The sequence below is a fragment of the Enhydra lutris genome, unplaced genomic scaffold (assembly GCF_002288905.1).
Source record: "Enhydra lutris kenyoni isolate GAN:26980312 unplaced genomic scaffold, ASM228890v2 scaffoldscaffold13, whole genome shotgun sequence".
Classification (NCBI taxonomy): domain Eukaryota; kingdom Metazoa; phylum Chordata; class Mammalia; order Carnivora; family Mustelidae; genus Enhydra; species Enhydra lutris.
Window position 1 is genome coordinate 13,556,425 of NW_019154097.1, and position 13,738 is coordinate 13,570,162.

The 13,738-nt window shown below is 37.5% G+C and overlaps 1 protein-coding gene across 1 annotated transcript in view; it reads left to right on the forward strand.

The window, feature by feature from the left end:
• LOC111145804 (fukutin) overlaps positions 1-13,262 on the forward strand; it is a 60,395-nt gene extending 47,133 nt beyond the window's left edge. The window contains exon 9 of the mRNA XM_022501036.1: positions 12,558-13,262. Coding sequence (XP_022356744.1) covers positions 12,558-12,771 — 214 coding nt within the window. The 3' untranslated portion in view covers positions 12,772-13,262. The remainder of the gene's footprint in view (positions 1-12,557) is intronic.
• Positions 13,263-13,738: the final 476 nt, after the last annotated feature.

Sequence of the window (13,738 nt, forward strand, 5' to 3'; positions counted from 1 at the left end):
GAAGGCAGCGGCTTAACCCACTGAGCCACCCAGGCGCCCCTCCTTCAATTTTCAATGACAGCCTTGCTGGATATAGTACTCCTGGCTACATATTTTTCTCATTTAGTACCCTGAATATACCATGCCAGTCCTTTCTGGCCTGTCAGGTCTCTGTGGATAGGTCTGCTGCCTGTCTAATGTTTTTGCCATTGTAGGTTACAGACCTCTTATCCCAAGCTGCTTTCGGGATTTTCTCTTTGTCTCTGAGATTTGTAAGTTTTACTATTAGATGTCAGGGTGTTGACCTATTTTTATTGATTTTGAGGGGGGTTTTCTGTGCCTCCTGGATTTTGATCCTTGTTTCCTTCCCCAAACTAGGGAAGTTCCCTGCTATAATTTGCTGCAATATATCTTCTGCCCCTCTCTGTCTTTCTTCTTCTTCTGGGATCCCATTTATTCTAATATTGTTTCACTTTATGGTATCACTTATCTCTCAAATTTCCCCCTCGTGATCCAATAGTTATTTATCTCTCTTTTTCTCAGCTTCTTTATTCTTCATCATTTGGTCTTCTATATCACTGATTCTCTCTTCTGCCTCATTTATCCTAGCACTTAGAGCCTCTATTTTTTTTATTGCACCTTATTAATAGCCTATTTTGATTTCCACTTGATTGGATTTTTACTTCTCCAGAAAGGGATTCTCTAGTATCTTATATGCTTTTTCCAAGCCCAGCTAGTATCTTTATAATTATTATTCTGAACTCAAGTTCTGACATCTTACTTATCATGTCCATGTTGTTTAGCTCCCTGGCAGTTGGTACAACCTCTTGTCCTTTTTTTCTGAGGTGAATTTTTACATCTTGTCATTTTGTCCAGAGAAGAACAGATAAATGAGAGAATAAAATGCTAAAAGGATAACAACAACCCTAGATAAATATTCACTAAACAAATCAGAAGAGACCCACAACTGGGGGGGAAAGAAAAAAAAGAAAGAAAGAAAAGAAGAATATGACTAGGCTGGTGAACAGAATAGAGCCATACACTAGATTTTGGGTGTATTTTGATCTGTTAGAAGAAACACCCAAAATTTTAAAGAAAGAAAAATTTGTATAAATACAAAAATAAGGGTAAATACAATGAAGAGATGGAATATGACTGTAAAAATGAAAATTTAAAAAGACTTTTATAAAGGAATTGATAAGTTGGCTGAAAAAAGAAAGAAGAAAAATTTAACTTAAAAAAAAAAAAAGTGAGAGAGAATATGATCAAGTGGGTGAATAGAAAAAGCCATGCAGTAGATGTAGGGTATATTTTGGTTTAGAAGAATCTGTATCCCAAAATTTTGAAGAAAGAAAAACTTATATATGTACAAAAAATAAGGTTAAATACAATGAAGGGATAGAATATAACTCTAAAAGTGAATATTATAAATGATTTTTTAAAAAGGTATTGGTAAGTTGGTTGAAAAAAGGAAGAAAGGGGCGCCTGGGTGACTTAGTCGTTAAGCGTCTGCTTTTGGCTCAGGTCATGATCCTGGGGTCCTGGGATGGAACCCCACATCAGGCTCTCTGCTCATTGGGGAGCCTGCTTCTCCCTCTCCCACTCCCCGTTTGTGTTCCCTCTCTCGCTGTCTCTGTTAAATAAATAAATAGAATTTCTTTCTTTCTTTCTTTCTTTCTTTCTTTCTTTCTTTCTTTTTGACAGAGAACAGCGGGAGAGGGAACACAAGCAGGGGGGTAAGAGAGGGAGAAGCAGGCTTCCCACTGAGCAGGGAGCTGATGTGGCTCTCAATCCCAGGACCCCAGGATCATGACCTGAGCCAAAGGTAGATGCTTAACTACTGAGCCACCCAGGTGCCCCAATAAATAGAATCTTACCAAAAAAAAAAAAAAAGAAAAAAGAAAAAGAAAAAGAAAAAAAAAAGAAAGAAAGCAAAAAAGAAAAAGGAAAGAAGAAAAATTAAAAAGAACAGAAAAAAATGATGAAAATTAAAAATTAAAAATACTAACTTTGAAAGACTAAAGAATCATAAGGAAAAGCCATGAATTCTGTGTGCTATATTCCCCTAGCATTGAAGTTTTACAGTTCTCATTGATCAGTAAACTTGGTCTTGGCTGGATGTTCTTGATGATCTTCTGGGGGAGGGGTCTGTTGCAGTGATTCTCAAATGTCTTTGCCTCAGGCAGAATTGCACCACCTTTGCTAGGGGTCAGGCTAAGTAATCTGCTCTGGTTTGCTCTCGGTAGCTTTGGTTCTCTGAAGGCTTTTTGTGCAGTTTTAGAGGACGAGAATGAAAATGGTGTCCTCCCAGTCTCTGGCCCAGAGGAGATTGGGGAGGGGGGGATCCCCTCTCTTCATTGTGCTCTCAGAAAAGCAGTCAATCACTCCTGTCTCCCTGGTCTGCAGCCACACTCTGTGCTTACTCAGCCTGTGAGCAAAGATTATTTCTTTAAATTAGTATATTTAAAACATTGGCCTTTCTGAAAACGACTCACATTTCCTACTCTGTTTATGCCTTCATATCTTACAACAGATATATTGTCTTAGGTTTCCTTAATTATATCTCCAAACCTCTAGTGGGTAGCAGGTACAAAGTATGTCATTGAGGGAAGAACTTTGAATGAATTTTATATGGTAATTGTATACAAGGTACAGAAGTGGGAGTTATTTATGTAGTTATCTTTGCTTATTTGTTTTTTAAGAGAAGATTACCTCAGGGGCGCCTGGCTGCTCAAGTCAGTAGAGGATGTGACTCGAGCATGGGGCTGTAATTTTGAGCCCCACATTGGGTGTAGATATTACTTAAAATAAAATAAAAATAAAAATGCTGAAAAAAATTACCTGAGAATGAATAAATGGAAGACCTTTTATTTATGTGACATAAATTATATTTTTTAAGACTGCCATATGTCTTGTTTGAATGTAATTCTATAAAGTCTTTTATAAGGTAGTAGTCCAAGAGAAATAAAAACATATTTTCACCAAAAGAGTTGACATATATGTTTGTAGCATTCTTATTCATGGTAGCCAGAAAAATGGAAACAACCCAAATGTCCATCTTCTGGTGACCAGATAAATTATACTATGTTCAGGCAATAAAATACTACTCTACAGTAAAGAGAAATGAACTGCTGATATGTACAATAGCATAAATGAATCTCCAAAATATGCTCAGTGGAGGAAGTCAGATAGGAAGAGTACATACTGTGTAACTGCATGTATTTGAAATTGTAGAACAGGTAAAACCAATGAAGAATATAGTAAGATCAGTGATTGCTAGGGGCCAGGGTAGATCTACTCTATGACTTGCCAAAGAGCACAGGGACCTTTGAGAAGCAGGGTGGTAGAAGTAGTCTGTGTCTTAATTGCTGTGGTATTTACACAGGTGTATGTGTTTGTCAAAACTTAAAATGGGTGCAGTTTGTTATATGTAAATTACTTCTCAAAAAATGTATTTAGAAAAAAAGTTTATTTACAAGTTTAAAAAATTTATGGGGCACCTGGGTGCCTCAGTCAGTTAAGTGTCTGACACTTGATTTCATCTCCGGTCATGATGTCAGGATCATGGGCTTAAGCCCCACATCAGGCTCTGCATTCAGCGAGGATTCTGCTTGTTTCTCTTTTCCTGCTTCTCCCCCCCATTCATGAGCGTGCTCTCTCTCTCTCTAAAATAAATAAATGAAGTCTTAAAAAAATTATGACTTAGAAAACCAATGTGAAGAGGAAAGAGCCCAAGATTACATACTAAAATAGAGGGATAACTGGGACCAGAGGGATGAATTTGATCAAGGCAGGCTTAATTGCAATGATAAGCTTTGAGCCTTTTGCATCTGATTTGACAAATTAGGTAATCTGAGTTCAAAATAAAACAAGCTTTTTCTATTTAGTATTAAAGTTGAAATCATAATTTAATCTCTTTTTTAAATTATCTGATCCAAAGAGAAATACTATTAACATTGTCTGAGAGAAAGCAAGCACAGCTGAGTCTGATTGTTGATAAACTATAGATCTAATTTTTGGAAGTTATGCAGTAGAAATAAAAATGTCCTGGGGCTTTGTTTCTGGCATTAAAAAAGAGTTTTGAGCATGCTTTAAATGGATAGTTTTTTATATAGTCTTGGAGGTACATTCAAGTGTTGCATGATAACAACCACTTATACAAGCTTTAATTTGTCTGCTCATTGATGATATAAATTTTTTCTTGTTTCTCCTATGGTACAGCTAATCAGTAGTAATGTCTTAGGGAGACTGCATAGCAGACTTTAAAAGTCAGTAGGATAAATGGAATCATTCAGTTTATACTGGAAGTCAGTGGGAAAATGAGGTTCAGTGGGTAGAATTTTATTTTATAAAACACGTATGTGCTGTGTATATTGCTTATATGTTAGAAGTTTGGGATAGGAGTGGAGTATGGGATGAATGAAGATCTCAGCGATTATATTCTAGTTTAGGCTCTGAAAAGTATATTAGCCATTTCAGTATTACTTTTTGCTTCTGTGTTTTCTGTGGTAGAATTTGAGGGGCTTAGTGGAAGAGATCATTTAAAAAATGCTAGTCAGGGGACGCCTGGGTGGCTCAGTTGGTTAAGCAGCTGCCTTCGGCTCAGGTCATGATCCCAGCGTCCTGGGATCGAGTCCCGCATTGGGCTCCTTGCTCATCGGGGAGCCTGCTTCTCCCTCTGCCTCTGCCTGCCGTTCTGTCTGCGTGTGCTTGCTCTCTCTCCCTCTCTCTCTCTCTCTCTCTCTGACAAATAAATAAATAAAATCTTTAAAAAAAAATAAAAAATAAAAAATAAAAAAAATAAAAAATGCTAGTCAGCATGCTGTAACCTTGGTTCTCAAGAATAGATTGCAATTCTTAGAGAATTGGGCAAAATTGATGGTAGGGACTTAATGACTTACTGTGCACAGTAATTCCTCACTTTGCCACATTCCCTTTGGTTCAGTACAAATCACTGATGAGTGTGTCTAAAAGACATACCTAATTAACATCACTGAGTATCAGGGAAATGTAAATTAAAAACCACAATGAGATCTCATCTTAGGCCTGTCAGAATTAAAAAACACAAGAAATAACAAGTGTTTGCAAGGATGTGGAGAAAAAGGAACCCTCATACAGTTGGTGGGAATGTAAATTGGTTCAGCCACTGTGGAAAACAGTACGGAGTTTCCACAAAAAATTAGAAATAGAAATATCATATCCAGTAATTCCACTATTGGATGCTTACCCAAAGAAAACAAAAACACTAGTTTGGAAAGATATATGTACCCCTGTTTATTTCAGCATTATTTACGATAGTCAAGATATGGAAGCAAGCTAATGGTCCATCAATAAACAAATGTCTCAGGAAGATATAAAGAGTATACACACTACACACACACACACAAACACCCACACACACAGTAGAATATCACATGACCATGAAAATAGATGAGCTTTTGCCATTTGAGAAGACATGAATGGACCTAGAGAGTGTTATACTAGGTGAAATAAGTCAGACTGAGAAGGACAAGTACCGCATGATTTCATGCATAAGTGAAATCTAAAACAAAGTAAACTAAATGAATGAACAAGCAGAAAACAGAATTAGGCCTATAAATACAGATAACAAACTGAAGGTTGCCAGAGAAGAGGGGTGTGGGGAGGTGGACAAAATGGGTTAAGGGAAGTGGGACATATAGACTTCCATTATGTAATGAATAAGTCATGGGAATAAAAGGCACAGCTTAAGGAATATAGTCAATAATAATATAATGCCAATGTATTGGGACAGAAGGTAGCTACACTTGTGATGAACATAGCATAATGTATAAACTTGTCTAATCACTGTGTTGTACACATGAAACATGTAACATTGTGGTCACCTATACTCAAATGAATATAAAAAATAAATATAAAATCAAAGAAAATAAAAAATAAAAGATATAGCTGAGCTAAAAGAAATTGGAGTGAACGGTGAAAAAGCAGTATTTAAACAGAATTCCCAAATTAAAGACAGATAACCAGGATAAATAAAAATCTACATCTAGATACTTCCTAAGAAAACTGTAATGTCAAAAACAAAAATTTGGGGCTCCTGGGTGCTCAGTCGGTTAAGCATCTGCCTTCAGCTCAGGTCATGATCCCTACTACTCCCTCTCCTCCACTTGTGCTCTCTCTTACTATCTCTGTTGCTCTCTCTTTCACTCTCAAATAAATAAATACATCTTTTTTTTAAAGATTTGTTTTTATTTATTTGAGAGAGAGACAGAGCAGAGAGGGGAGAAGGTCAGAGGAAGAAGCAGATTGCCTGTAGAGCTGGGAGCCAATGTGGGACTCGATCCCAGAACTCTGGGGTCATGATCCAAGCCAAAGGCAGTTGCTTAACCAACTGAGCCACCCAGGTGCCCAAATAAGTACAATCTTTTTAAAAAAATTTTGTTTTCAGGCTACTAGACAAAATAGACTGTTCACAAAGGAGCAGCAAATATACCTCTAACAATGGAGGCCAGAAGATAATGGAGGTTATTTTTCAAAAGCTGAGGAGAAATAACTAAGTTATATGCAGTTAAAACTAAATTTCAAGAGGGAGGTCAGGTTAAAGACATTTACATGTGTAAAAAGATTAAGAAAGTTCACGTCTCAGAGATCCATGCTTAAAGATCTATTAAAGGATACAGAAGGAAGACATAATATCTATGACATAATGGTGAACAAAAAAATGTGTACAATATGTCAGTAAATTGGTGAGCCATTGTCTATAAAAAATAAAATGACAATGTGTTAAAAAGAGAAAAGTTAGAAAGGGAAACTCTTGATGATAGTAAGTTGAGGAGGAGATGATTTTTCAGTGTTGAAGGAGTAAAGTGTATCTAAGTTCTGTGTAGTAGGAAGAGGGTCGAGATTCTGCACATATTCAGTTTTGTTTTTTTTTTTTTTAAGATTTTATTTATTTATTTGACAGAGAGATCACAAGCAGGCAGAGAGGCAGGCAGAGAGAGAGGAGGAAGCAGGCTCCCCTAGAGAGCAGAGAGCCCGATGCGGGGCTCGATCCCAGGACTCCGAGATCACGACCTGAGCCGAAGGCAGCGGCCCAACCCACTGAGCCATCCAGACGCCCCACATATTCAGTTTTTATTAGAAACTCTTACAGTGAAATATATAGGTTAAAAAATAGACAGTAGCAGGTGCCTGGGTGGCCCAGTGGGTTGAGCCTCTGCCTTTGGCTCAGGTCATGATCTCAGGGTCCTGGGATTGCGCCCCATATCGGGTGGGGGGGGGTCTCTGCTCAGCAGGGACCCTGCTTCCCCCACCCCTCTGCCTGCCTCTCTGCCTACTTGGTATCTCTCTCTCTTTGTCAAATAAATAAATAAAATCTTTAAAAACAGTAGTAGCTATTACAAATAGTAACTACTGCTAGATAGAAATATTATTTAAAACTTCCGAATATGGGTGCCTGGCTGGCTCATTTGGTAGAGCGTGTGACTCTTGATCTTAGGATTGTAAGTTCAAGCCCCATGTTGGGTGTAGAAATTATTTTAAGATTTTATTTATTATTCATGAGAGACAGAGAAAGAGAGGCAGAGGGAGAAGCAGGATCCATGCTAAGTAGGGAGCCTGATGTGGTACTTGATCCCAGGACTCTGGGATCATGACCTGAGCTGAAGGCAGACATTTAACCATCTGAGCCACTCAGGTGCCCAGGTGCAGAAATTAATTTATTTAAAAAAAATTGTTAAAAAATTAACTTCCAAATAAGCAGAACAAATGAGAATTTAATAAACCTTTATCAATTAAATGAAATTAGGAAAGGTAGGACAAAGAAAAGTTATGGCAAACTGAAAACATGCAAAGATAATTGTGACAGCAGTCAACACTGTAATACCACTTACTGTGTATGTGCTAGACACTATTCTAAGTACTTTATTTATTCTATGCTAACATCTCTCTAAGCTTAGTACCCTCATTTTATAAATGAAATGAAGAAGTTAAGGCACAAAGAGATTGACTAATGTATTATACCTGGTAAGAAGTGGAGCTAGGATTTGAGCCCAGGCAGTCTGGCTCTAGAATTCAAAATATGTCTAAATATAAAATTAATTACAGGAAATATTAACAGATTAAGCTAACCCATGTAAAGATGAAGATTAAAATGAGATAGAAAAACAAAACATAGCTATATAAGGCTTGGCAAGAGGCACACCTAAAGCAAAATCACACAGAAACGGTGAAAATTATAGGGATGGAAAAAGATATGCCCCAACATTATTAACTAAAGAAAACTGCTGCTGTAATATTAGTATCAGGCAAAATAGAATTTTAGGGGGAAAATATTAAAGGATTGAAAGGCCCACTACATAATTTTCCAAAGAAGTAGTCCACAAAGAAATATTGTTTGATTTTAATACCATGGTCTTCAGGGGCACCTGCATAGCTCAGTAGTTAAGTGTCTGACTCTTGATTTCGGCTCAGGTCATGATCTCAGAGTTGTGCTCAGCATGGAGCCTGCTTGAGATTCTGTCACTCGCTCTGCCTCTCCACTTGCTAGCTCTCTCTCTCTCAATGTAAATAAGTAAAATCTTTAAAAAAAAAAAATATGGTCTTCAAGTATGTAAATCAAAAGCTGATGAAATTCTAATGAGTATTTAACATGCCCACAATTATGGTGGGAGATTCTGAAATATCTTTATTTATTTTTTAAATAAAGATATTAAATAAATATCTTTATTTAAAAAACTGCTGATTCAGGGGCGCCTGGGTGGCTCAGTGGGTTAAAGCCTCTGCCTTCGGCTCAGGTCATGATCTCAGGGTCCTGGGATCGAGCTTCTCATCAGGCTCTCTGCTCTGCGGGGAGCCTACCTCCCTCTCTCTCTGTCTGCCTCTCTACCTACTTGTGATCGCGCTCTCTCTCTCTGTTAAATAAAAAAATAAAATCTTTAAAAAAAAAAACCAAACTGCTGATTCAGGCAAAGAAGAAATTAGTAAACTATTGAAAACATGAAGAAAATCAACAAGCTTGATTTACTGCATATATAGAAAAATCTTCACCCAATAAATGCTAATATACTTTCTTGTCTGCTAAATAGAACATTTGCAAAACTTGATCATGTATTATATTAAATTTTGTAGTTCTTGTGTATTAGTGTAATTTTCAACATTAAATGTTTAAAAGATCAAAGGGAAGAAACCCTCCATTATCATTTGATGACATTAAAAACTTTTGATAAATTTCATAATTAACCAAAAGTGGGGGAAAGGCCTTTTAGCAAGCTTGGAGTAAAATGGATTTGGAATCAGAAAAAAAAAAAAATGTGTGCTCTGCCTGCCTCTATTAAGCAGAATGCTAGAGGGCTTAGGCACCGGAATAGCACAAGAAAAAGAAATTAAGGATTGGTAATGAGAATAGACCATTTGTGTTGTTTTGCGGGAAATTCTTGTTTGAAAACATTGCTCTGCTGTTCCAATTCCAGAGTTTAATGCAACTTGTGTTTAAAAAGGTCAAATTCAGTTGTAAATGATGGTGTCTTTCTTTCATTTAGTCTAGCTAACGAGTAATAATAAAAACAGTGTTTTCCATTTAGCAATTACGTTTATGGGATGTGCAATTAAACTGATGAGATTACTATATCTAACCACCGGTAAGTAGTTTTACAGATTATAAGGAATTTTGTGAGGAAAAAAATAGTTTACTCCAACTCTTTTTTTTTTTTTTTTTAGCTCCAACCAACTCTTAATTCTAATCTTTCATGCAGAGATAAAATGAAGTAAACATGCTATGACATAGAAAATGTGAATGGAAAGATTTGTATGTGTGTGATAAGATCCCTTGAGCTTACAAGGGTTGCCTTAGTCTGAATTTAAATCTGTTCACATTTTGTATCCTGTCCCAGAGCTCTAAAGTACACATTGCTTAGCCAAACTTAACCTTAGCTCTAAAAGCTAAGGTAATGTCGCAGACCCATGGTGTGTTCTAGTTTTAGTCATTGTTTGCTGGTAACCTGGACAGAGTACATGGTATGTGGTGTTCTGTGCCACCCACTCCCTCTCTGCCTCTCCTCTATCCTATTTAACAATCAGCTTTCACATTTTATGGTTTATCTTCTCCTTCTCCTAGGAAGCTGGAATATTCTTTTTGCTGATTGAATTGAAAATTTTTTAGTGAAAAGAAAACCACAACGATTTAGGGATGTTTCCATTTAGGAACACAAATGAACATTGGAGTTAAATTGTCTTTGAATTATTTTTCACATTGTTTATTTTTAATGTTATGGCTTTATCCATTTGAACATTTCATTGTTTAAAATACTGCTTTCGTTAAAATTTGTAGTATTCTCATCTACCGTATCTATCCTGGACCTCTGATTTTTCTTTCTTTCACCTCTTTGATAGACTGTAGAGGCTAATATGTAAGAGACGAGTTTCCTGCCCTATGTTAGGGAGATAGGTCGTAATTTCTGCCTCATTTCAGCTAGAGTATGTCAACTTGATAGGATGAGACAGGTGAACATTCTTTTGACCAGTATCTGATAGGGGAGGGTGGAGGCCCATGATGGATGGCTGGTCTGATGACAAAATAAGCAATTCCATGAATATGAGTGTGCAGAATAAAATTGGGACCAGCAGATGGTAGAGCTCTGCTGTATCTTATTTCTTCCTCAGCTATGAGATTTGCTGTGGCCGTCTTTTCACAGAAGCCAGCTGGGATTGTCTATTAACTGCCAGCACCCATTGGTTTGGGTAGAAGGGACTTGTTGCTTTCTTTTTAATTTGTTCAGCCTCTCATTTTCATGTATGGCTTTATGTTCATCTGGTGGTAAAACATGATATTTAAAAGCAGACTATTACGAGAACTGACCTTTCCTTGGAGAACATCCCAGCTAGATCCCATTTCCACAATATGATTATGCTTTGACATCTGGCTCTTTCCTGTTTCTTTTTTCTTTAATCCTCTGATAATTTAAATTTCTGTGATCTCTGCTATTGTCACTTTAGATCTCATTACTGAAAGTTCTTTTCATGTGGTGAAGAGAAGAAACATTTCTCCGAAAACACCAACACAGAATATCGCGCTATAATATAAACTTAAATCTAACGAAACGGCTTGTTTTAGCTTTCCTTTATAATATATTGAGTTTAATTCACTGATCTAGAGTACCTTTAAGAAACATATTTTGGTTTAATTTCTTAAGCTTAGCTGCTAGTTAAAATAGTTCCACTAGACATAGAGTAAAATTCATTATAACTAACACTGCCTGAGCTGGTGTAGAGATTCTTTAGCATTTGAGACGAAAGAAAGCCAGGAACTACAGGTAGGTTCATGGGAGGGACAGAGGTCTGGGAATGCATCTTGGAGTCATGCTTGCTGTCTTCCTTGGGAAGTCCAGGTTATGAAAGAAAAGATTCACCTCACACATATGCTGCTTATTTTAGTGTTCTGTAGAGTCTTTCAGTAGCAGTTTGAATTTAATGAGGATTTAATGATGTGTGAACTGTTAAAAATAAGAAAGTAAGTTTGTGGCTGAGAACAGAGATTTAAAAAGGGCAGGTGGTAAAATAATAGAGCAGGAAGAATGTGGTTAGTATAGCTGTCTTTAAGGGACATCTTGTTGAAGTACAGGACATCCAGACGTTAGACCTCTATGCCTGCATTGGAGGAGGGGGCAGGGGGTGTGAAGCTTTCCTCAAAAACCCATCTTAGTGCATACTACCATGTTCACATATCATGAGAAATTTTCACTGCAGTATGAGTTAGGAAAGGAGTTTGAAGAATACCCTGGCTGACCCAGGGAGTTTCTTCTTTAGCTAACTAAGCTAAGTAGGTTATCAAAAGCCATCTAAAAGCACAGTGAAACCCGGGACTCAGGAGTTAATAAGACCTGCCTCAAAGGCACAAGCATATGTGATGCTGTTGTTGGAGAATGTCCTGTACTGCCAGAGTTGATTCAGGTTCTCTGGCAGACTAGAAGAGTTGTTTCCTTTCACACTGCTACATGTGCCTCCCTCTGTGTAGGAAGAATCGCAAGTATTAGAAATGTATAAAGAAAAGAATTATATATCTTCACTGGTTTACCTGAGATGTTTAAGGAATGGCCACAGCCAAATGCAAGTCCTTCCCTACAGTTTTCTGAGCTGTATCATTTTCCTCCGCCTTTTGGGTGCTTTTGGCTTTGACTTCATTCTCAGACAGTCTTTCCCTGCTGTTAGATAACAGATGCTCAGCTTGCATCCCACCGGCTTAGAAACCTCCGCAAAAAGAACGCCTCTTTCTTCGGTGTTTCAGCGGAAATCCCAAAGCTGACTTTTATTTGCCTAATTTGTGTATATTCCTATCCCTGATCCAATCACTATAATGTACTGGTTAGGCCTGGGTCTTTTTTACCCATCTCTGGGGATTGGGGGTGAGGATGCTGTTAACGTTATAAGAGGAAGGGGATGCTGAACAGTTAGAAACCACGAAATGTCCACTGTATCTCTCCCCAAAGCTATCTGATGGGAGAGGACTTTCCTTGGGCCCAGAGTGCACTAGCAGCAGGGTTCTTTAGAGCGAACTTGTACTGTTGAGCCTAACTCCTCTCCCCATTGCCTCTGTTTTGCCGCAGATACCTGTTTCCCAAGTTTACACTGTGCTGGACTGAGTTTGTAGACATGAAGATTCATGTGCCCTGTGAAACTATTGAGTACATTGAAGCCAACTATGGTAAGACCTGGAAGATTCCCGTGAAGACATGGGACTGGAAGCGCTCTCCCCCCAATGTGCAGCCCAATGGAATCTGGCCCATTTCTGAGTGGGATGAGGTTATCCAGTTATACTGAGACAGTAAGTTGAAATGGTAGAATTCCCCTTCTGACACAAAAATGGATAACTGTTTAAGAAGATAAATCTCTATTTGTCAAATGTAAGTAGGGCCAAAGATATATGTCAAGTCTAAAGATGCAGGAAGAGTCCTAACTTCTGAGCCATGTGATTTAGTTCTCTCATTTTACTTTTGTTAAGGAGTCCCTGTACACTGTCCCAGGTACAGTGCTAGGTTTGAGTGGAGAAGCAGAGATGAGTGACATCATACCTGTCTCTCTTTCCCTTCCCTTTGGTAAGCACCTCAGTTTTCCTTTGAGGGAAACACCCTTACCCTTCGAAGCTCTTACAGAATATGATATTCTTTCAAAATGTTAGATAACGTTTGGACTGGAAGATGGGTTCATCGGGCAAAGCTAATGAAGGATATACCAGTAAAAAAAGAGTAACCCATTCCTGTAATCAGCAGTTAAGCTTGTATGTTAGTGCTGCTTTTAAGACTGTAGAGTTGCAGTTAATATTTAAGTGATCATACTTTAGGTGGCATCAAGAAAGGATGCAAGCAGATTTCATTTTACAAGCAGCCCCATTTGGAATTAATTTAGAGTACAGAGCATCATTCTCTAAGAATGAGAGCTGCTTTCTAGCTTTGTCAAAGATATGCAAATTTCTGTAATTTTCTATTTTCATATTTGAAATGAAAAGGAAGCTTGTGCATGTGTGATGCTTTAATTTCCAGCCATTGTGAGAATATTTTCACTGACCTCTATAGCACTTGTTAACAAATCATTCAAGCAAGATCATGCTACCAGACATGATTTTGAAAGGGTTGTGATTTCACAAAACTTACTTTACTTGTTTCATTCCCAACCATCTGTTAGGTAAAAATATGAGCTATTCATAGACTTTAATATTTTCTAAACTTTTAATCCTTGTACTCCCAATTTTGATGTTAACATTAAAATATTAATAGAAATTACCTGTAAT